This window comes from Nothoprocta perdicaria, unplaced genomic scaffold (assembly GCF_003342845.1).
Source record: "Nothoprocta perdicaria isolate Ctin4 unplaced genomic scaffold, notPer1 scaffold_400, whole genome shotgun sequence".
Classification (NCBI taxonomy): domain Eukaryota; kingdom Metazoa; phylum Chordata; class Aves; order Tinamiformes; family Tinamidae; genus Nothoprocta; species Nothoprocta perdicaria.
The window spans coordinates 228601-252457 of NW_020455645.1; the positions used below are offsets into that span (position 1 = coordinate 228601).

Sequence of the window (23857 nt, forward strand, 5' to 3'; positions counted from 1 at the left end):
GCGAGCCGTGCCCTGCCGCTGTCCGCGGGCTCCGCGGGGCGCGGGCCGCGCCTCGGGTCCCTCCTGCAGCCGTGGGCGGGAAGGGGCTCGGGGCGGGCGCGGGGATGCCCAAGGCAGGCAGCGGACGCGCTCCCGGCTGTGGGGCCTCTGTGAAACCTCCCTGGTGGCACCTTCCCCGGGCAGCAAACGCACGCGGGGCGACCTACACGTTCCAAACTCACCTAGAACAAAAGGCTGCTAGAAATAGGTTGTCAGGAGGAGTAAGCTGCCCCAAAAGCAGCTCAGATACGCCGTTCCATAATGGCTGGCAAGCAGCCGGACTCGGGTCGCCCTCGTGGCCGTGCGAGTCCAGCCTGTGGCGAATAACGGCACTGTGGCGGCCGAGTCCATGGTCTCCACATCGGCCATCCACTCTGTGGAGTGACCTTCGTCTTTCCACAYGAACGGGGACCAAGCTGGAGTGACACAGCAGGCATGGCTGCCCTAAAGCACCAACAGCTCCCATTGATAAAGCACTTGGTTAGGTACCACGCACAACTGCATGAAAATAGCTTGCATCCATAGAAACATCTCCACGGGGAGCAAGGAAGAGCTGTGTTTACGGCACGCTGGCTGGGTGCCCACACATGCAGGTGCAGGTGGCACTTCAGGCCCAGCTGAGGAGCCTCAGGAGCGTTTTTATGGAGCTCTGCAGCTTGGTGGAGCCAAAGGTACCCGGCACTGAGGGGCATCACGTCCTCAGGGATGGCTGRTCCCATCCTTCCTCACGTCCAACCATCCTGCTGGCAGGAACAGGTCATTTCCCGTGGGCATTTTCCCATGGGACACATCAAAGGAAGGCAGGCAGCGATTTGGGCACAGCCCAAGGGCTGGATGGTAGCAGGAATGTAGCTGAATATCCCTATTGTCTCCAGTGCATTTGCCTATGGAGCTTAAGTAATTCACGTGTTTAAGTGGTTTGCTGGAGCGGAGCCTGAATGCAGCTTTTGTGAAAAATCACATTTTTTCACCTTGGTGTTTTAACGGAGCTGCTTTCATGGTGCTTTCTCTGCTATTGGTTTACACAAAGATATCAATTAACGAATACCAAGGTTCTCCCCTATCAGTTAGCTAAGGGAAGCTGGGCAAGATGGGCCGAGAGAATTCCCAGAGGACGTTGCCTTCCGCAGTGCTAAAGTCACTTTTACTCGGCGAGGCTGCATTGCCGGCCACTGAAGTGCAAAGAGGCCACGGGTGCCGCGGGAGCAGATAGAGCTGCCCACGGGGAAGTCTCTTCGCAGAGACGGCTGGCTGTGAAATGACAGCGGCTGGAACAGAAGGTGGCGTTCCCTGGCAAAATAACCTCCAGCTTGGGCGCCTCTTGGGGACAAGCAGCTTGGAGCTTCCAGGGTCTTCAGGTGTTGTCGAGGGCAGTGATTAGGGTTAGAGCCGTGGTCTCAGCTGAGAATGAGGACAAGTAGTTTCAAGTAGTTTCATGCTCTTTATAGCTCGGAGAAAAGTGAATCCACACTCTATACTGGCCCGGAGAGGCCGCACAAATGCCCAGTGGGACAGGGAGGCCAGATGCGCACGGAGGCCCAGGGAGGCCGCACAAATGCTCGGAGGGCCCGGGGCACCAGCTGTGCACAGAGGCCCGGGGAGGTCATACSAAAGCCTGGAATGCCCGGGGCACCACGCACGCTTTTGTCCGACGTATTCTGCACCAGAAGCTGCCGTTAAGCCCGTGATGAGATTCCTGCTTTTCCCTCTTCTGTTCCTCAGGCGTGCAGTCTGCTGCAGTAAATGTTATTTTTGAGCTCACCAGATGCAATCCCAATAACTTATTTTCCGTGGCTCCACTGTTTTTCAAGCTGATGACGTCTTCAACCAACAATTGGGTTCTCATTAAAATTATAAAATTGGTGAGTGTTGTAGATCTCCCTTTGCAGGGATTGGGATTCTTGTCACCTGCTTTCGGGTGTGCAAGTGGATCCCCTGCTTGGAGGTATTATCATTAAAAGAAAAAGAAACTAGTAATCTCCCCTAGTGTTTGCAAACAGAACGAAAAAATATTTTAATATAACTCTGTAAAATCTAATGAATTGCAATTTAAGTGATGTGTTTACGCTGCTTAAAACCGGTCATTAAATTGGTTTATTGTCCACTCTTTTTGAATAGTTTGGTGCTCTTAYTCCATTAGAACCTAGGCTGGGAAAGAAGTTGATTGAGCCCCTGACCAACCTTATACACAGGTACGTACAACAAGTGTCACGGTGGTGGTTGGGCATCGGGGATGTTCTTTCTGGGCCCATCAGTAGCTCGTTGTCCAGCGATTTTTTTCTGAGTTTTTTGGGTAATCTGGATATATCGCTGACAATTTAATTACATCAGGACTATTTCTGAAGAACTCTAGTGAGATATAAAACCCAAATTGAACATTTGAAATGTGTTGCATGCCAGTTGATTTCTGAAAGGGTCTTCTGCTTGTGTCCTACTGATTCTACTTGGTGAGAATTCATCATTTTCTGCCTTTTTTGCTATCTCTTAAGAAAAAAATCAAGATTTGATATGATTCTTGGTCAAGATTGGTTCAGGGCTCCATAACTGGTGTTGAGRTTTWGTGTTATCACTTCCTTCCTCATTTCCCRTGTCAGTGCAGTTACTGACTTCTTCCTGGAGACAAAATGGTTTAACGCAGGACCCTGCAGATGTTTGGGAAGTCAAGATGAGGACTGCATAGTTCAAATGGCTACTTTAATCTCAGTAGCCATTTCCCCTCCTTCTGTCCTCCCAAGAGTTTTTGAGTGAGAATTCTTCATCTTGGAAGGTATATGGAACAGAAGACAATTTCCTGTGTAGTTAGAGCTGTTAACTTGTGTCAAGATATTGCTGACAACTCTGCAAAATGTGCTGTTTCTAGTCCTTACTTAAAACACCTGATTTGTGTTTCAGCACCTCAGCCATGTAAACTAGAACATGATTAACTCCCTCATCAATTAACACCAGCCGGAAACCTGTTTTATTTTTAAAGTTGCAGCCTATTAATATATTCCCATGACAGATTAAACTGCCTAGCAAGTTTGTTTCACTGTAGAGCTGTCACTAAGATTCTYTGCTGTCAGTAGCTGAGTTACTGCTGGTATGTCGTGTTGGCTAAAAGCTGAACCAAAGCACTAGCCAACAATTAGTCATTRTTTGTACACAGACTCCTAGATATCGCTAGAAGTATCRAATATGCCTAGCAATAAAATGAAAATAGGATGGRTGCTGAGCAAAGCTTAATGGAAAGCAGCTGTGACTTGACTTTTCTAAGAGTTCCAGCCCTTGCCTTTTTTTTTCTGTCCTACTGTTTATTAGTGTTATAAAAGTATATAAAACTAGTTCCTGTAACAACACACATGGGTCAGCAGACACAGAGGCATCTCTCCTTGTGAACTAAGCTCTCYGTTGASTTTTAGGTTTTGTGTTATAATGTAAGCAGTGATTGAGGAGACCGGAAAACAAATCTCCGCCTTGTGTTTCTGTGTTTCAGTTCTGATCTCTCTCTCCTCCGGGATGCCTAATCACAGTGCCAGCATCCAGGTACAGCACCGCTTGGGTTTGGGGTGGGAAGCTGTTTTTGTTCTGCTCTGCTGGGTCATCCTAAAGGCCATGGGGAAATAGGGTTGGGTTCCTCTGCCAAAGGTCCAAGTGGTCTCACCAAAGTGGTCTCGCTYAGCTTGGAGTCCTTATGATTGAGCATGTTCCTCATMGATYCTCTAACCTCCTTTGCTAYGAGATGCAGCTTCTTCTCATTTGGAGGTTTCTTAACTGCTACCTTCGTCTGCTGCTCTCAGTACAATCCTGAGAACTGTTCTTTTAATTTTAACAATTGCTMGTGCAACAAGTCTGTCTTCCTAGAAGCCATGGGTCCTGGTCAGAGCATTTGTTTATTAGAGCCACCTTTGCATACTGAATTTTATTCATTTATTTTACCAAGAAATTTTTTGAAGACTTTTAAGGCTTCTATAATAAGCGTGACCTGGTCTTTTTTTCAGCTTTGTGTTCAGAAGTTAAGAATATTAATAGAAGATTCTGACCAGAGCTGTAAGTATGTYGCTTGTSTTTGTGGAAACTTGTAGTGAACGACCACTGGAGAGAARTTGCAGCAGAAAAAAAGCAGTCCTAGAGCAATGGGTTGTTTCTACAAGCAGCTTGTTCAGAATACTAGTGCCTGGTATGTTGTAAACAATTCCTGGAAATAATTTTGGGTAGTGAACACTTGCAAGGAGCCTTTTTGAAAGGGAGGAATTACTGCTGTTTGTGGTCTTGTAAATCCAAGATGTGACTATTTCCATGCTCTGGGGTTTCCCTTTTTAAAAACTTTCTGCTTGGAAAGTAGTGAGGGATGTTTTGTAGTGTAAGCGTAACAGTAGCATGCAGGAAGGGTGGTTCCCTGAGAAGAAGATCTCAGGATCAATAATTTCGATCGTGGCAAAATAAGACTGGTGTTCTAGATGCGTGTACTGCATTTCAGATGGTGAGAAACATATTAAATTTGTGCTTGTTTAAATCACGAGTTTTGATCACAAATCTATGCCACTAAGTTGGTGTGTGCTAGTTGAACAATCCATATAGGCATGATGGTGGTGGTGTGAATCAAATTATTCAGCCTTCAAATTATTTTTAAAGACTTCTATTTTCAAGCAGAAATTAGTGATTTAGCTGTGGAGTTCAGTTATCGCTTTTCTCTTCAGGCAGGCTAAATTGTCACGAATGAAACGTGGAAGAAATCTCTATTGTGTGTGGAAACTTTCTTGCTCCAGTTGGTTACCACCATGTTCCTGCATAGCTTATGACATACGTGTATGGCATCTGTGGTGGCACTGCCAGGGTTCTTTCAAGGCCCAAGTAATCATTTAATTTCATTTTACTTTTCTCAGGCTGCTCCGCACCCAGGCTCTCATCACTGGATCATGACAAGGCTTGCTAGCATCTGCCCTGCAGCAGAGGAGTTGCAGACAATCCAGGAAAGTTTCTCTCTAAGAATGTGCTCTTTTATCTCTGATTCACTGACAATGGGAATCAGGGAAAAGAAGAAGAAAATGAAGACAAAAGGTAATGCTTTTTTTCGCTTAAATGGTTCTTTGATATAGTAGCAAAAGTGAGATTGGTGGAAAAGCAACAGTGTTAGGCTACCTGTAGAAACATGCACATTGGAATACTAAARCAGAGGAGAAAAAAATTACATGTTAAGATAATAAACACGACTCTTCTTTTTCATGGTGCTTTTTCTGTCTACCTGAATGAAACTGTATTTATAGTCATTATTCTAAAATGCCCTACTGCACTGCTGAAGCTAGATATAGAGAACTGAGAAAATAAAAATCGTAAAGAGAATGCTGTGACATCTGTCCATAGGCAATGAAGTTTGTAGTCTCTTCAGTTCCTGTGAAAATAGTCATCCCACAGCATCAGCTGGGACCAGAAACTATGGTCTTCTGTGAAAATAGAAGGATTTAAAACGGCAAACAAAAGGTGGAGACTTTCACAGTTGTTCTCATGGCATGTTACCTAGCTCATAGCTGTCATTAAATTCTTAAAATGAGTAATGCAGATCCAGGACACCATATGGAGCTTTCTTTATTCTTCTGTTACCAGAAATTATCATAAATAGATCACAGTCTTACTAAGGAGCGTTAATAATAGAGAAGTGAGGCATTACAGTGTTGCTCTTTAGAAAGCTTGGAGTTGCCTGTGGTTTGATGCAAAACAGCCTCAGTGCTGCTTGTAACAGCTTTTTGCAGGGTTTCTCTCTGAAGAAGAGTAGAAACTGAGCCCTCAGTGCTGAAAGCTGCAGGAGTCAGCAGGCTTGGCAAAAGGACTGCAGCGAGTTTCAATCTGGATACGAAATTCTGGATTCTGGTTTTCCAAGTGCTGGTTACCCTAGCTGTGGGTGAGTGTTGCACGCTCTTCTGCAATATAGTCAGAGTTGCTGTGTGCTAGTGAAGTTGATGGTAATCTAAATCACTTTAGTAACTTTGCTTTCCAGCTTCCCTGGTGTGTGCAGGGAGAGCTGAGGACACCTGTGCATTTCCTTCTTACTGCTCTGCTCATTCCGTCCAGGTTCTTGTCGTTTTAGCTCCTCCTTCTCCTGTTTCATTTCAGAAATGCTGGCTTTCAAAACAAAATGCAGGCTCCTGGAATAGACCCTGTGCCACCTCCTAAAAATACAACAGAATATGCATGCAATAGAAGAGACAGCTGAAAAGGCAGAGGGGAAGAGAGATGGGAAGAAGGGAAAAAGAGAGGAAGATGCTGCCTGACAAGATAGTGTTCRCATGGTTCCATTTTTATGAGTGTTTCAGCATTTTTGATAATTTTAGTGGTCTTTTCCTTTACATAACATGCTGTAGATAATTTTAAATTGCACTCTGTAATCACTACAGAAATGGCATCATTCCTTAAGAGTGAAGTTGCCTATAGCAACAGTTCCTTCCTTTCCGTTATGTCTCCTTCCCTTCCCCCTCGCTCTCCAGAAGAAACTCTTGTGCAGTAAGCAGGTATTCGGAGGTAAATGCTATTTTAAAAAAATCTCTGGTGTTTGTCTATGTGTTTGTCTGTAATGTTGTCGGGTAGCTAATGGATTGCTGTACTCTGCATCCTTCTGTTCTCCATTGAAACTGCACCTTTAAAACGTCTTGTCATACTGGAGTATTCCGAACCACTGGTTTTTTAGGGTTTACTGAAAAATATCCTTGGATATTTTATAATTGGAACCTTTTTCTTTGAAAGTTTTATTTGTTTTGAGGTGTAAAACAGGTTCTGTTTAAACATTCTGGCTTGAGAGTTATACGTGCAACAAAAATAAATATGTGGAGAGGGTTTCAAGTGCTTCTTGTGGTTGTTTAAGTGCTTCTGTAGTTGTTTAAACAGGTACCTTGTTTAACCAGTACCGTGCTGCTTTACTGACCTAAATGTCACTTAGGTGCCCAGCTCTGCCAGAGCTGCTGCCGTCATCTGTCCTGTACATTTAGGCGGAGGAGGYTCCATAATCTCGCACAAACGGAAGCCTCAGTTCTGATCTATCATTGCGATATCATTAACCTCATCTGCTGCTGGTGAATCAGAAAGATTGGACAGGGTGCGGACTGGTTCACGTGCAGTCTGAGTCTTTGATTTGGTCAGGGCAGAGGAGAGGAGGCAACGGCGCATCCCATGCGAAGACCTTCCCTTATTAGAAATTAGGAAGTGGAAAGATTAAATGCTGCTAAAAATACCGCCCAACTGAAAGAAAAGCCACTGGGGCTAAAAATAGGAGTTTAAGTGGCATGGCAACGTAGTTGACTTGGGTGTCTGTAACGACCAAGAAGCCAGATATGGAAGATGCCTGTATGAGCCGTGCGTCCGCGGGGAGCGCCTGGTGCTGCCAGGTAAAAGAGCTGTCAAAAACCAGAGCTTGAGGCTCCTGCCTGCCTTGACCGTCCACCCTGGGCACAGGGGCCAGGGCTTTCCCACCGAACCTGCCTTCTCCCTTGTGCAAATGCTGTTTAATGAACATATCTCTGCAGTCTACACCACTCCTGGCTGGGAGAAGGAGGAGAGTCCTCCTTGGAACAGCCGGTATGGCATATTCTTGGGTGCTTTCCTGGGAATTCGGAGGCACTGCAAAATCTGGCTGTTTTGGCTCTTGCTCTTGGGTGTTTTAGAGGTCCCTGGGAACGCTCACTGAGCAGTGTAACCCTTTGAGTAGGGCTGTATGGGAAAGGAAAAAGACAGTCTGGAGGAATCCCACAGGGAGACGTGAGAAACTGAAATGCTTTGGGTTCATTCTTTAAACATACATATATTCCAAAACTAGGCATTTTCCCGTGATAGCCAGTATTTTTAAAGGATTGAACACCATTTTATTAAAAAAAAAAAAAATCAAATGGACTGTATTTGCCTACTTTGTGCTTGCAAAACTTGTGTGMACTTTTCTGAGTGGTGTGAAGGATCACAGCGGCAGCTCTGCTCTAGCTGCAGAGGCTGGAGGATATAGATAAGCCCCTGGGCTTTCCAGTTCCCTGTTTCAGATTGTGATGTGTCCATGGATGGTTTTCACCCCGCTATACAGTGGGCAAGACAAGTGTGTGCCCCTGAATCCACGTCCCCAAAATCTCACACAAGTTGCTGAKGAGACAGGATTAAACACTGGGAACTGTGGTCCCACCGTGTCCTTTCCTGAGCCTGTGTCTCCCTGGTGGCATCTGCCACCCACAGTCACCTCCTGCTCAGGTAGAAGCTCTGCTCATGTCAAGCTGTAGCAGCTGATCTCCAATTTGCATAGTTGATCATTAATTTTCTGTGAGTACAACACAGTGTTGTAGGATGTGAGATCTGGCAATGCCTCCTCTAGCAAGGGTGTGTTCTCGTGCTGTGGAAGGGTAGAAAGTCATTTTGGGATAAGCATTGCGAAATAATGAGTCACCTCTGATTAATGTTTGACTACAGGCAGCAGGCACTAGGACCTCTGGGACACTCGGCACCCGCAGCGCTCCCCTGAAGAGAAATCAGGAAATAACACAGGCGCTCTCTCGGAGAGCACGTCCTTGAACATGAAGCATTGACTCTCTATACAAGGAGCAATTTGTTCTCCAGGAATTCTGGGATTTGACGCCAGGCTCAGCTGTGAGCACCCCTGAGACCTCTCTGGCCCYTGCATGGACGTTGCTGGCAGGTGAGTGCAAAGGTCTGTTGGAGTCGTGGAGAGCAGGTGAGCTTCCCGTCTGCTTCGCTGGTGGAAGGAGATGAATGCAGCTAGTGTTGTGGTTGGCGAGGTGAACAACCAGGTGTATTCTGCTCCTCAGCAAATGAGCTACGCGGAATTTGTCCAAGTGACGCCTTAGAGCCATGGGATGTCTGTAAAAGGGGAAAACTTCTCCGGTTTGTATTTGAGAGGTGCAATATATCCGGCTCAAGCTTCAGCGCAAGAGCGCAGGCTGCAAGCATGTGCCCCTGTTTTCCGCCGCTGCGTGCCTGGGTCGTGGTAGCTGTTCAGTGTTTCTGCACTAGAAACAAGCCTAAACTCTTCAGTTTGTGGTCAGGGAGGTTCAGAATTGAAACTTGTAGTATTTCTTCATTGTGACTATAACCAGGTAGCTGGTTAAAAGATTGCGGATTAGATTCAGAAAGGGGAGGTGGTARTGGGTGAATGTTCCCTAGACATTCTGCCCGTGCATCCTAATTGTCGGAACAGACTTTCCAGTGGTGGAAAGTGCACAGACCAAACTTCTCCAGGTATAATATTTGCTTTACAGCAAGGTGTGTACGTGGCGCCGGGGAGGGTATGATTCACCTGCTTGGTAGCTGGTGGCTGCACTGATGTACCAGAGGGTCCCCAAATTCACCCCTGCACAGATATCCATGTGGAGGGGTCTCTGGTGGTGCAACCCCTTTTGCCCCTGCAGTGGCTCGAACCACAGGGGCCCATCCGCAGCGCAGAGCGAAGAGCTGGTGTTTCCCACCAGAAACTCAGACCTTGGCTCTGTGAGGAATGTGCAGGGGGGCTCTCATTGCCCCAAGCACCTGGCAGTACACCTGGCCCAGGCTGCAGGGCAGAACTATGCGCTAGCTGAAGGTGGCTCTGGAATAGAAAAATAACCTGCAGGCTACTTAGGGTAGCTTTAAGATGCCACCGGTTGCCCTTTTCGTGGTGAATGTTCCCTTTGCTGTGGATTCTGGCTGAGGGCGGATGGAAGTTGGCATTGGGAAGTCCTCCCACCCTTGCGGTCACCTCAAGGGGTTGTGTTTTGCCACTTGTGATGTGAAGGAATGACCGTGAGTCACCCTCTGAAAGAGGAAAGGAGCAAAGACCGTCATCCCTGCTCCTGGTCGCTGAGTGAGCCCTCACCCCACTCCCAGCATCTGGGTGCTGCTTCCTCCTCCTGCGTGGCCAGATTCCAGGAATGTCGCTGCGGGAGAAGCGGAGCTGGCTCCTGGAAGTGAGACCAGTGCAGGAAGGCCTGATCTGGAGGTCAGGGGTGGGTTCACCCACTGACAGCACCCTGGAGAGGAAGAGAAATGGAGCTAGTGGGAGAGAGCTCAAGAAAGCAGGGGACACATCATCCTTGTTTGAGTTTCCAAGCAGCAGTAGATTTGCCCAGCTGGATTTCCCGGAGCAGGTAGCATTGGGTCCCAGCCACACGTTGCCAGGCTCTTGTGTTAGCTGAGCACGTAGAAGATCTCCGCACAAGTCTAATTGCTTCTCCCTTCCTCGCTCATTCCTGTTCTTTGGAAGCTGATCTGGTCCCTTTGAACTCTGCAAAGGAGAAAGAAAAAAAATGAGCTCCTAGGATAGATTCCCATTTTCTGGGGCTGGGGGAAGGAGCAAGGTGGGCATGGCTCAGCTTCACCTACTTGGGACGTGGATCTCATTGGATGGGGCTTTTGTAAATCTTGAAGCTTGTGATTCATGGGAATGTGTGAGAAATCCTTATCTTCCTTTAGAAATGGAAAGAAAACATCTGCTTTGCAGTGATGGAGAGAAATTTAAGGCAGCAAAACAGAGCTGGAGGAAGGGCTCTGAAATTAGAAGGAAACTACTTTATTTTTAAGCCCTTGGCCTTGTTGTTGAACCAGGGCCCTGCTCTGTGCAACCTTTGGGACACTCTCTTGACCTGGGACTTTCCCTGCACGTGAGCGGGGGACTGGGGACCCCAGGGGGGTCCCTGTCACCCAAAGTGGCAGCTGTGTAGAGGAGCTTCCCAGAGCCGTGCACAGGGGGCTTACAAGGTTGTCCAAGGCTGACCAAGGAAGTGACAGTCATTCCTTGTCCTAGCTTGACCCATCAACCACCCTGATCGTGGGACGGCCGCTTGTTGCATCTCGTGTCAGCGGAGCCCCTCCAGCCAGCGCATCCCTCAGCCGCCGCTCTTGTGACCGTGATGACAGGGAGCTACTGAAGCAGGAGGCGAGGAGGCAAGTTCCTGGTAAAACCACATCCCCGCCCCGGGCCCCGCAGTGCCTCTTGTAGCGAGAGCAGCGCCGGTGCGTGGTGAAACATCTGTTTTCTACCCCACTTGGAGGCTGTGGTGGGTTTTTCTGACGCTTTGAGCTKGGGCTAGCAAGGGGCCGGGGGCTCTTCCAGAGCCCAGGCACAACCGTGAACTCGTCGGGGTCTCATTTCTTTTCCCCAGGTGACAGCTGTGTTGGGAGAGGACAAGGAATCGCTAATGCACTGACAGCCCAGGCAGCATGTCCGGGGTGAGTGGAGCTTCCCCAGTGCAGGAGACGGGTCCTCAGCACGGGTGCCTGTGAGCACAGCCCTSTCACCCCACTTGCACTTCGGGGTGTGAGCACAGGCTGGCAGCGGCACGAGGGAGACACTGCAGGACTAGAGATCAAATGCCCTTCGAGCTGGCCTGGTTCTCCCCRTGCTCCCTGCTCTGCTCTGCCTGGACCTTTTTTTCCAGCCTCATTGCTCTTGTAGGACCAGCTCCCCCGTCCCTGCTGGGCACAGCCTGCGCAAGGAGCTGATGTGCCAGCTCAAATGGTCCTCCAGGCTGGTCGTGGTGGCTGTGGGAGGCAGAAGGGACACACCAGTTCACCGTCCTTTCTCATGTAGTCTTCTCCATTGCAGAAACACTGGGCACCAGGGACACAGTGCGTCGCCAAGCACGACCACACCAAGCCCAAAGCCCAAGAGCTGGCCTTCCACAAGGGAGACCTCATCACCATCATCGAAGCTGTGGAGGTGAACCGAAGGGGACACAGGGACACAGTGCCATGGGATGGGAGCTGGTGGCTGTGCATGCAGGGGAGGTGTCCTCAGTGACGTTGGGTCTCAGGACATGCTGACATAGCTGGCTCCCCACAAACAGCAGGAGCCAGGGGCCCTGTKCAAGTCATTGCTTTCCTTCCTTCCTTCCCTCCTACCACGCAGCTGCAGCACTGAGACCTGTTCCCCTTCTCAAAGTCTTTCCCAGCCATCGTAATTCTGTGATTCTTGTTTTGCCAGGGCAAAGGGTGGTACCGCGCGAAGCACAATGACACGGGGGAGGAAGGGCTGCTGGCGGCCAGTGCCCTGCGCGAGCGCGGGGCCATCCGGGTGAACCCAAAGCTCAGCCTCATGCCGTGAGTATARCCGAGTATCTTGGGGGTCCCGTGGGGGTCCCCCGGGGTTCCCATGGGTGCTGGGGACTAGCAGAGCCCCTGTGATGTGTTGAGTGGCAGATACCAGRCTGGGTGGCTCTACCCCAGCACAGTGGGGCAATGGTGGGGCAGAGCAGACTGTGACCTTGCCCTGGTGACAGAGGGACTAGCTGAGGCTACTCTCAGACTCTGAAGGCCCGTGGCTGTGGCTGCTCTGCTTGGGTGGGACTGATGGGGAAGGGTTTTTATGGGGTGGGGTCTCTGTAGCCATGGGGGAGGTTAGCCAGGGCTCTGCTCCATCTTGCTGCTTGGGCTGCGGGGAAGCTCATCAGCAGATTCCATGGCCTTGTCTCCCCAGCTGGTTCCATGGGAAGATCTCYGGGGTGCAGGCAGTGCAGGAGCTGCAGCCCCCCGAGGACGGGCTGTTCCTGGTGCGTGAGTCCATCCGGCACCCTGGGGACTACGTGCTGTGCGTGAGCTTTGCCAAAGAGGTCATCCACTACCGTGTGATATACGAGGAGAACACGCTGAGCATCGACAATGAGCAGCGCTTCTACAACCTCATCGACATGATTGAGGTCAGCACCCTTCCCTGGGCACAGAAACCCACTGGGATCAAGTGCTCTGGACAGGCCAGGGTTGGAAACAAGGGTGGTCAGTGTAGATCAGCCCAGCACATAGTGATGGGGCATCCCAAGCAGAGGACCAGCATAGTTCCCACCCAGCAAAGTCCAGACCACACCAGTCTCCCTCCTTGTACCATCATTGCCACCTGTGTAATGGCACTGGGAGGCATTCTGACTGCACGCAGGTCCCCGGGCTTTGCAAGGTTTGTTGYAGACAGGCTTTGCAAGGTTTGTTCCCCAAAGAGGAGACCTGCTCTTTAACGGTTACAGCCGTACTGCTCCATTGAGCAGTATTTCTGTTTCTGTTCTGCTTCTCTGCTTCTGGAAACCACCTCTCTGCGAACGCTTCATCCTCAACCTTGCTTCTTTGAACTTCTTTCTGGCAAGTGCCTTTGCAGCCTGTTCTTATTTTGAGGCAGGCTCTAGCACGTGGAGCTCACGTGGGCTTTGGCGCGTTGCAAGGACAAGGGAGCTGTGTGCCCGGGGGTAAGAGCTGCCACGCAGCTCTTCAGCAGTGTCCCTTAGCGCCTCCCGTTCRTTGTGGTGTTTCCCTTGTGGCATACGGAGCAAGGCCATGCACAGGAAGCTGGACCAAGCCACAGGCTGTGAATAACAGTCTATCTCTACAACTTCAGCAAAGCAGAAGGAAGCAGTGTCTGCTCTGCACATCCTGTGGGTGGTTGGTCCTTGATGCCACCAGGGACAAGCAGTAGTGGGGGAAGCAGCAGTTTGTAGTGCCCTAGGAGGGTTGACTCCAGAACAGCTCTGAGCCCCAAAGCAGCGAGGGCCCTGGGGGATGGAGCAAAGCCTGGTACCTCATGGAGACATGTTCTGTGATGCAGGACACTCCTACCACATCTCAATGTCATCTCTATCTCTGTGTTCATCCCTCTGCAGCACTACATGAAGGAGCAAGGAGCTATCTGTACCAAGCTGGTGAAACCCAAACCAAAATCCGGCATGAAGTCAGCTGAGGATGAGCTGGCTAAAGGTAGGGGATGATGGGCAAGGGCCCAGGTCTGTGTCCGGGAGGAGGACATGGCATGTCCAAGCTCTGGGTGGCCTTGGTAACATGTCCTTGTCCTTGTGTCCAGCTGGCTGGTTACTGAACCTACAGCACCTAACACTGGGAGACCGCATTGGGCAAGGCGAGTTTGGAGGTAGGTGAAGGGACAGCGCTGGATGTTTGCAGAAACCCTTGGAAATGGGGTGGTTGTGGCCAAGGAGTGTGAGTGAGGGCTGCACCCAGAATGGCAGGGCAGGAACAGTACCAAGACAGACAGGGCAGCCCGGATACCTRCTCCATCTCTACATCCCTTCCCATGGCTGCACCAGGAATATCCCCGGAGCATCCCCCACATACTTGTTTCCCACAGGCCAYAGGTGCTCCCATGATCTCATGCCATCTGACTTGTGGCGAGAGAGCAAGCCAAAGGTGAAGGCAGGAGAGGACATGCAGGAGACCCTTCCCACTCTCCCCTTATAGCTCCTGTCCCCATCCGGTAGACACATTCCCACTTTGCCTCACAGGCAGGACACCCCGTGCAGTTAATGCCATAAAGAATGTGTGTCTTACCTTGCTATGCCAATGGCTCCACTTGTGCAGATGTGCGCGTTCCAAGAAATAGCTGCTGATGCCCTTCCTGGCCAGTCTGMGCTGGGAGCACGCAGCTTGGCCCATGGGCTCTCCCCACCCAGTAAGTACAGCACCCTGCCTGACACCCCTCGTGCCCCCTTCGCAGATGTCCTGCAGGGCGAATACATGGGGCAGAAGGTGGCTGTGAAGAATATCAAGTGTGACGTGACTGCCCAGGCTTTCCTTGCTGAAACTGCTGCTATGACGTGAGTGTGGCAGGGGTGGGGATAATGTACAGCTTGTCCCTGCTGTTGGGCACCCTAGGGGTGAGCGGAGGGTCTGGGGAGGCCCCAGTGCCCACACTAGGGCACGGCTCTGGGCTTCTGCCACGGGACCAGAGGAATTGTAGAGCTGTGGCCGAGTTATCTTTGAGTGGCAAAAGTCCCACAGCAGGAGCAGACCACAGACATGTGGCTGCCCCTATGTCTCCTCGTCGTCTCCTGATGGGACACTGGGACACTGAGGGCTTGTCCCAGGCACCTCTGTGCTACTGTCTGCTCTGTACTACTGTGACATCCATTCAGCTCCATCCTCCAGGCTTGCCCTTAACATCGGTCCCCTCATTTCAGAAAGGTCCGGCACAAGAACCTGGTGCGTTTGCTTGGCGTGATCCTGCACAACGGCCTCTATATTGTCATGGAGTTCATGAGCAAGGTGAGAGCCCCTGACCCTTACAGGGGCTGAGCAGGCACCTCTGCCACTGGTGACAGGATGTGTGGTGACATGGATCTGGGGGAAAAAATCCCTCGTTTGGGACTTAGGACCAGGCAAGTTTCCACTGGYTCCAGGGTGGCTCTTAGGGAAAAGTGCCTGTCACAAAGACCCCTCCTCACGGAGGAGACTGGAGCAGTGAAGGCCTGTTGGGAGGTGAAGTCTCCAGGCTGTCCTGTTCCCCTTTATCTCATGTGCTTCTCCTTCTCTCTCAGGGGAACCTGGTTAACTTCCTACGCACTCGAGGCCGGGCAGTCATCCAGACCAGGCAGCTCCTCCAGTTCTCTCTGTGAGTCAGGCTCCCTCTCCCTGCACCAGGGCAGCAGCAGGGATGGGTGCTCTCTATGCCACCTCAACGGGCAGCCCTGCGAGGGCCTGTGCTGAGGTTGTGTTGCCTTGGCTGCTGCAGGGACGTTGCCCAGGGCATGGACTACCTGGAATCCAAGAAGCTGGTGCACAGAGATCTCGCTGCTCGCAACATCCTCATCTCTGAGGAGAACGTGGCCAAAGTGAGCGACTTTGGTTTGGCGCGAGTCAATCCCAAGGGCACGGACACCACGTTGCTGCCTGTCAAGTGGTCGGCTCCGGAGGCCCTGAAACACAATGTAAGTGACAGAGCAAAGGGCTGGGTGCCCAGGGTACCCTCCTAAAGCAGTTTGTCCCCTTGGGCCCCTCTGCCCACACCCCTTAACTTCAACCCCTCAGCCGGTCAACATCCACACCATGTATGTATGGGTTGGATGGGGGCTCCATGGTGGCTTATTTCATAGCCAAGCCCACATCTCCCAAGGTTTGGGGTTTGTCTTCCCACCCAACATAACATTCTTCTTGCACAGTAGAGAATGAAGGCAGCTCCTGTGGGATACTGCAGGATGAAGTGTCCTGAAGGATGCAGAGCTGAGGTCAGATGCTTGGGAGGGRGCAGGAAAAGGCCTAGGTCACTGCAGCAGGGAGAGGTTTGCATGAGGAAGTCACTATTTTCCCCATCTTTTGCTTAGGGAGGGATGGGGGATCTAACTTAGCCTGCTTTTGGGTGGCTTCATACTCCCTTTCCTCATGTTGCTGCAGAAATTCTCCTCTAAGTCAGATGTCTGGAGCTACGGGATCCTCCTGTGGGAAGTGTTCTCCTTCGGCCGAGCACCTTATCCCAAGCTGGTGAGTGTGGCGAGGCCCTGGGCTGCCCTGGTTCTCACAAGGTGGGTGGACACAGGGTGCGAGTGACACCGTGCTGGCTTGGCTGCAAGACTGGCAGGAGGGATGGGACAGGACAGAGAGATTCCAGCTCCCCCAGCAGCCAGGGAGAACCTCTGGCAGGGTAAGAAAAGGGAGCAGAAAGGGCCCCATTTCCTTTCTCCTTCCTTTCAGAGCCTGAAGGAGGTGACGGAGATGCTGGAGCARGGATACCGCATGGAGGCCCCTGAGGACTGCCCGGCCACTGTCTACATGTTGATGAGGAGCTGCTGGGAGYTGGAGCCGGGGAAGCGGCCGTCCTTCAAGAAACTCACCGAGAAGCTGCAGAAGGAGCTGAAGCACTTAGGGGATGTTTAACCTTCTCCGCGGGGACTCTTGGCCAGTGGACTCACAGAAGGACTGGAAACAGCACAGCAAGGAGAGCATGGCACAGTGTGGTGGCCAAGGACACTGGTGTCCAATAAAGATGGGACAGAAGCTCGGGGCGGCTGCTGGCAGTGGAGTGAAGGAGCTGCCATGTGCAAAGCAGGGCTGGATGCAGCCAGCGCAGCTCTGCACCCCCATAACTAGGCCGGGCTGTCCGGGGCCACTCTTGTTCTGCCCATCTCTGTGTCCATGGCACATCAGCCACCCTGCAGAACCGTCCATGCACTTGTCTGCATCCATGCAGAATCATCCATGAACATCCAAACTGCCTTTGTAGGGACAGTCCTGCCACAGAGCAGCTTCACCCAGTTGTCCAGCCCTAAGCCAAGCGCTCCYGTCCCCCAGGGTCCTGATGTGCTTCCCATGGGTGCAAGCAGAGCTCAGAGCTGGGGTATCGAGGACCTGGGTACTGATGGACCTTCCAAAGCTCTGGGTGTCCCCAGGTGTCTTCCCTCCCTGGTGCTGGGGCAGGTGACACAGTGGCTGGCGTGGGTCCCTTGGTGTCACCACTGCTGTTTTGGAGCTCCCCTTCCCGGTGCTGGGGCCAGGACCCCCTCACTCCTCCTGCGGATTAAAACCCCCTCTCTGCCCAGCCTAATGCCCAAGACAGCCGGAGTTTCCCACACGCCTCCGAGTCGCCGAGCACAACCAGCTAAACCACCCGGATTTGGCTTTTTTTTGATTAAACCAAAGAAATTAGTTCAACTGTATCTTTAAGCCTTGGGGCAAAAAATTAGGTCTATCCCTCAGTGTTGGGCAGTCCAGCCCAGAACCAAGCACCACGCTTAGCTTCCCAGCAAGGACAAGGAGGAAGGTTTGCCGGGGCTGAGGGGAATCCTGAAGCTTTGGCCCCTCAAATCCTCACATCTCAGACCACAGCTCCACGCACGGCTGGGGATTATTGTTTTAATCAGACTCTGTGTGGGAAATTGCTTGCGTATAGGCTACAGGGCAGGGCTCGTCCTCCCAGCCCCRGGAGCCCCGGGCCACCTCGTGGGCAATCTCCGTATCCCATTGGAGCGGGGATTACTGGGGCCCGGGTGGTCTACGTTGGTGTGGGTCACCCAGCGCCTTGTCTGCCGTCCAGCCTTTTAACCCTGCATTGAGTTTTCCAGCTCGTCTGGCTTYGGGCGCCTTCCACCCCACCAGGGCAGCTCCAACACCCATGGGCCCCAACCTGGGGCTCCTGCGACTGGATCCAGCCCCGTGGACATGGGCGAAACAGGGAGATTTTGCCTCCTGCAGACACAGGAGCAGCACCAGTGGCTCCGTCTAGGACTGTGTGTCTGCCCCTTGCTAAGGGGAGTCTGCAGGGGAGGTTGGCCTGGCCCCCATCCCTCTCTTGTCACTTCTCCGTTGGCCCCAGGAACCCTGTAAGCCCTGGTGCCATCCAGGCTGAGCCTAGATGTGTCCCAGGACTCAGCTCTCTTTGAGGACTTGTTTGCACCCATGGGCTCCATCCCCTGGCCCTGCTGTCCCCCCAAGGCAGCGGGGTCTGCAGGGGGCTGCACACATGAGGTTGCCACTGCCAAGCTGCCCTGGGTGCCCAGGGCCACCCAAAACCTGCCCCCCAAGGCTGGCAGCACCCTTGGGTGCAGAGAGCAGAGCGAGACGCTCTTTCCCCACCGGTGTCCATGGCATCCCCTCCTAATGCCTTAATCCATCCCTGATCCGCAGGAGCCCCTGGGGCAGCCGCTCCCGTTGACCTTGCAGTTAGCGGGGCCCAGGTAGGGACCGCTGGGCGCTGTGGGGACACGGGGCGACCGTCCCCATGGCCGCCTTCTTCAGCACAGCTCTGAGGAGCTTCCGAGGGAACCAGGAGGAGCCCAAGGAGCCCCCCAAGGACGGAAAGGCAGCGGCGCTGCCCAACGGCATGGCCCGCGAGGAGTTCGAGGAGTACCAGCGGCAGCTGCTCGAGGAGAAGTAAGGACGTGCAGGGCACCCACGTGCTCGGGGTAGCGGTGACGGTGTCAGCGGGGCGGCTGTGCTCTGGGAAGGTGCCAGCCTGGGGTCCCCCTGCCCCCCTCATGGTCCCTGGCGTTGGGAGCGTGGCGGCAATTCCCAGGGATGGGAAGGGAGAGGGGCAGGAGCAGTGTGGGCATGTGGGCATGTGGGGACACATCGAGGCTGGCAGGAGGTCCCTCGTTACCCTGTGGTTGCGGGCACTTGCGCTGGGCAGGACCAGCAACGTGGCTCTGGTGCAGRTGGCAGCCTGCGTGTCACCATCCCGGAGCAGCTCAGGTGCCACATCCTGGTSATCCGGGGACCTGCTGCCCTAGGGAAGGGGCAAGTCCCTCCAGAGAGCATCCTCCTCRAGCATCTCCGTGGGGATGGAGGGGCTCCGTGCACCCACACGCATTCACAGCATCTTGAGCCGAYGGGCAGGGCGAGAGGGAAGCCCTTTGCCAGAGCGCTGCCCGCTCTATTGGCACACGCAAGACATCGATGCCCAGTGAGGACCACTGAGTGCCAGGGACTCGACCGCGGCGGCGGTGACAGCGTCGCGTTTTCCGCCGCAGGATCGAGCGGGACAAGGCCTTCGCGCACCGGAAAGCGGAGCGGGCCACCGTGCGCATGCACCTGCGGGACAAGTACCGCCTGGCGCAGGTAAGGCCGGGCCTGGGCATCCTCGGCAGGATGCAGCCCCTGCGTCCACATGCCGGGATTGCAGCCCAGCGGAACAGCCCCGGCTTGGACAGCTGCCCAAGCGTCTCCACGGTGTCCCGGGATGGGAGGTTGTTCCTGAAGAGGGCAGCAAACGGCTGCTGTCTCCGTCTGTCCTGGTGGGTGGATGCAGTCCCAATCCGGCACTGGAAGGGGCTGGCATCCCCCCCTTTCCCAAACATCCCACGTTCCCGGGGCACCGAGGTTTGGCCATGGCGCTGACGTCGCTTCCCGTTGCAGGACGAGCGGGACGATGCCCAGGTGCACGTGGCAGGCGGCTCGGTGGAGCTGCCGGAGGAGCTGGCTGCCATGGTGCGAAGCGAGGAGGAGGAGGAGGAGGAGGACGAGGGGCCCTTCGCCTTCCTGGCAAAGCTGCGCCAGGTGGATGTGCAGGCGCTGAGGGGCCGGGCGCAGGACACGGTGGAGGAGGTGAAGGAGAAATGCTCCATGATGTAGCTGCCCGCTCCAGACCAGACCCACCCATGACTTCTCCGCAAAGCCTCCGAGACCCCTAAATTCCCCCAAATCCCTTGCTAACGGCCTGGGGAACACATGACGTAGGTGTTACAGATGCCTTCACATGCCAATGGTGGGCACGGGGTGCTAGGTGCTGCTAAGGGGGGTCTAGGCTTGACCACAGGAATAACCACATCGCACCAGTCACCGAGTGTTACCCATGGCCCTCGCCACGGCTCCACGCTCACCCGGGCACCCCGGGACCGGCCTCTCAGCCGCTGTCCCCCAGTGCCAACAGCAGGACCCCACTCGTGTCACTGGCCTCAATAAAGGTGGATTTGCTGGGAGCCGAGCGTTGTTTCTGCAATATCTATTGCTCTGGCAGGGCATCCCTCAGGAGACACTTTGGGATGATTCCCATCAATAACCACTAACCCTGGAGCTCCTTGCTGCTCAGCATCCCAAATCCAGGCAGCTCTTTGGAGGGTGGAGGGTTATCCTGGGCACCTCAGGGCTACCTGCGGGGGGGACATCTCCCCTTTACCGTGTGTTTAGCAGCGACTTAAACACGGCCTTACAGCCACCCAGCCCCGGAAGGCTGCTGAGATCACTAATACCTGCTTATTTTAGTGAGGTCTAATCTGCCTGAAGCGCCTGTCCCGGAGGACTAAGCTAGCTGAATCCTTGCAAAACGCAGCGCCGGGGCTGGCCGGGAGCAGCCCCTCGCCGGCGAGGGCCGGGGCCGGGGGAGTGACGCCGCGTGCGCGCGAAAGGAAGGACGCGGCCAGCGGCCCCAGCGTGGGGGCTCCGGCCTCCGCACGCCACGGCCATCTGCTCCGGAAAGGCCTGGCCGGGACYGCATTCCTTGGAGTTTTGCCGGGTGCCCAGGGCCGGTGGTGGCCGAATGTGACAGCTCCCGAGSCACCGGGCAGGATGTTTCTTCTGGTAGACACCAGGATGAGCACGACTGGCCCGCAGCCGCTGATGGAGCTGGCAGGGGACAGAGCGATGGCCAACGGGGACCGGTTTGGTGCCCAGCTGAGACACCTGCTCATGGCACGTCCCTGCTCCATGCCCATAATCTCTTCCTACCTGGCACCTGGATTTGCAGGGCTGGTGAGGTATTCTTAGCCTGCAAAGCCCGGGAGGAGCAGGGAGGGGTGGGGGGACAAAGTCCACGCAGCTCCAACCCCTCCTGCAGCCCCTAGAGCAGCAATCGGGAATTTGGGGGGTGTTCCTGGCTGGGCACCGAGCTCATCAATGCCAAGAGAGTGACAGGCCTCAGCTTTCCTGCTTTATGTCCCCGGCCCCCAGGAGCCTCCGCGATCCGACCGCTCCTGCCACCCCTCTCATCCCTGCTGTTCCAGCTCCCCTCTGTGCAGGCTTGCCCCCAGCCCCCCGTGCAAAATCTCCCATTTGGGGACGTAATTCCAGTGCTGTTCATCGCTATGGGGCTGTCTCCCTGCTGGGTCCTGGACCAGCCCCATCGGAGCCCCGTTTCCCCCGCACGTCCCCCGCATCCCTGGTGCTCGTGTGCAGCCCACAGCGACGATGCCGGCAGGGAGGGCGCGACGGCCCAAAAGGGGCGTTTTGCAGGGGACCCAGGAGGGCGGCRGTGCCAGTGCCCCCCCGTGCTCCCCGTGGGGCAGCCCGGGGGCTCCCGGCGCGGAGCAACCGCATCCCGGCAGCGCCGGAGGGGGGATTCGGGTCAGGACCCTCCACCAGGTCTCCGAGCTAATCATCCCGGGAGCACCCCCCCGCGCCGTCCCCACGCTGCCACCTGCCCAGCACCCTTTTGGGTCACTCCTGCCGCCTCCCCGCCTGCCCAAGGCCTCTTAATGAACTAAAAAAGTGATAAATCCCCAGGCGAGCTGGTCACGTGAGGCTGGCGGCCCCCAGGCGCCCCCAGCCCCGACCCCCGCCTCCAGCCCCCGCGCCCCGTAAGCTGACGCAGCGTCTCTAAGCGTTAGCAGCTTTGCCTCCTAATAGGATTAGGGAGGTTTAAAACTGTCATTTGAGTGAACTAAACCCCCTGATACTCTGCATTGCACCTTCTTAACCAATTTGCCTTCAATTAGGGTAATTGGGAAACTAGCAAAGAAGTATAGCATTAATATTTTAAAGTGATGAAGCGATTACAGGCCTCGGCGAGGAAGCAAATCAATTTGCTATCTGCTCCTAAAAGGCAATTATAATCATTTGCCAAATAAGCCTGCTGGCCACCCCCCCCGCCCGCGCGAGCCAACACCTTAAGGCGGTTAGTGGGGCCGGCCCCGTGCACGGCCCGCGCGCCTAAATCCAAATCCGGGCCGCGGGCGGGCAGGGCAGCTGCAGCGCCCGGCCCTCCAGCTCCAAAAAGCAGCCAGGAGGGACCCTCAAGCGGCGTCAGCCCGCRGGGGGACGTCGGGTGATGGGGGGCGCGCGGGGGTGTCTGGGGCGCGCGGGGTTCGGGTGCTCGTCCTGCTGCTGGTGTTGAGTTCAAGGGGAGCGCTGCGGTGTTTGGGACAAGAGGCAGAGCCCAGGGGTGCCTTCGTGCCCGCAGTGCCCGCCCGTCTCATCGCTCGCTGCCCTAGGGTTTGCACAGGGCACCCAAGGGCCCCCAGGGCCACTCTTGTCCCCTCGGTGGCAGTTGAAGCCACTGAGGCTGGTCAGAACAGGGGACCTGGCTTCCCCTGGGCATTTCCCCCCCAAAACGGGCCGGTTTCCACAAGCACTGACCCACATCCTGGTGGGCACCAGCGCTGGTGGTGCCCGTTTGCACCCACATCCCGGGGTGTGGCGTCCCGCTGGCACCCCATCCCCGTGTGTCACCCTCTGTCCCGGCAACGCCCCAGTGTCCCGAGGCAGCACGAGTGGGCGGCGGGTGCTCCCCTCGCACACTGGGCGCTCCACAGAAGCGGCAGGGTCCCCATTCTCACACAGCTGCCCGTGTCACCCTTTCCCCCAGGGATGTCACAACTTGGGGACGCGCCGGGCTCRGCCCCCCGGGGCAGCGGCTGGAAGGGGAAGGGGAAGCGGCGGGAGGACACGGTGCGCGCAGGGGGCAGGAAGGCGCCTCCCGAAGAGCAGAGGCGCGCGGGCGACAAGGGGCCRGGGGTCGCGCAAGCCTCCCCGGTGGCCGCTGTCCTGACGGGCCCTAAGGGCCCCTGGGGGCAGCGGGGACGGCGGCAGCTCCCTCAGCAGCGGCACCACGGAGCCCTTCGCCCCGGGCTTCCCGTGGCACCGGGGGGACCTCGGGTTTGCTGCAGYCGTGCTGGGGTCTGCCCGGCCTCACATCTCCCCGGCTTCACCCCAGGGACAGGGACAAGGACAACCTGCCTCTGCCGCTTGTGCCTGTCCCCACGGCCGGTCCCCACGGCCAGCCCTCAGCACCGGTCCTCATGCCAGACGCCCATGCCTGGTCCTCACACCCGGTCCCCATGTTTGGTCCCCGTTCCTGGTCCTCAAGCCCCAGTCCTCATGCCCAGTCCCAAAGCTGGACCTCACCAGCATTGCCCGTGACGGGTCCCCTTGCCAAGTCTTCATGGTTGGTCCCCATGCCTGGACCTCATGCCTGGTCTCCACGCCGGGTGCCCATGCCCAGTCCTCATGTCTGGTCCCACGCTTGGAACTCATGCCCAGTCCCAACAGTTGGGCCTTATTCTCAATTTCTGGCCTCTAAGCCTGGTCCTCATGGCAGATCTTCATGACCAGTCCCCCCACATGGATCATGCCTGGTCTTTGCACCAAGTCCTCATGCCTGGTCCCCACACCTCGGCTCTCCTGCCCAGTCTCCATGCCTGGTCTCTATGTCAATCTCTACAGTTAGTCCCCATGCCTGGTCCTCATGGCTGGTTCCCAAGCCCAGTGTGCACACATGGTCCCCATGGCTGATCCTTGCACCTAGTTCCCGCCTTTGGTTCCCACACCTGGTCCTCAAGCCCAGTTCTCATGCCTGGTCCTTGCACCACGTCCCCAYATCTGGTCCCCATGTGTGATCCTGATGGCTGGTGCTCATGCCCAGTTCTCGTGTTCTGTCTCTGTGAGAAGTCTCCATGGTTGGTCCCCGTGTCTAGCT

At 54.6% G+C, this 23857-nt stretch overlaps 2 protein-coding genes and 1 long non-coding RNA gene across 3 annotated transcripts; all 3 read left to right on the plus strand.

The window, feature by feature from the left end:
• Positions 1–2159: 2159 nt before the first annotated feature.
• LOC112952699 lies at positions 2160–5020 on the plus strand. The gene is made up of 4 exons (XR_003250454.1): positions 2160–2231; positions 3512–3561; positions 4017–4065; positions 4902–5020. It is a non-coding gene; the product is annotated as an uncharacterized LOC112952699 (long non-coding RNA).
• A 6080-nt stretch (positions 5021–11100) lies between these two features.
• MATK (megakaryocyte-associated tyrosine kinase) lies at positions 11101–16674 on the plus strand. The gene is made up of 12 exons (XM_026045589.1): positions 11101–11202; positions 11579–11692; positions 11957–12072; positions 12449–12668; positions 13614–13707; positions 13811–13876; positions 14459–14558; positions 14922–15006; positions 15279–15352; positions 15473–15668; positions 16132–16218; positions 16429–16674. Exons 1-12 carry the CDS (start codon positions 11194–11196, stop codon positions 16609–16611), a joined length of 1344 nt encoding a protein of 447 aa, XP_025901374.1. The 5' UTR covers positions 11101–11193; the 3' UTR covers positions 16612–16674.
• A 1777-nt stretch (positions 16675–18451) lies between these two features.
• LOC112952697 (complexin-3-like) lies at positions 18452–19800 on the plus strand. Its single transcript, XM_026045597.1, has 3 exons — positions 18452–18603; positions 19200–19287; positions 19585–19800. Exons 1-3 carry the CDS (start codon positions 18452–18454, stop codon positions 19798–19800), a joined length of 456 nt encoding a protein of 151 aa, XP_025901382.1.
• The last annotated feature ends 4057 nt before the right edge of the window (positions 19801–23857 follow it).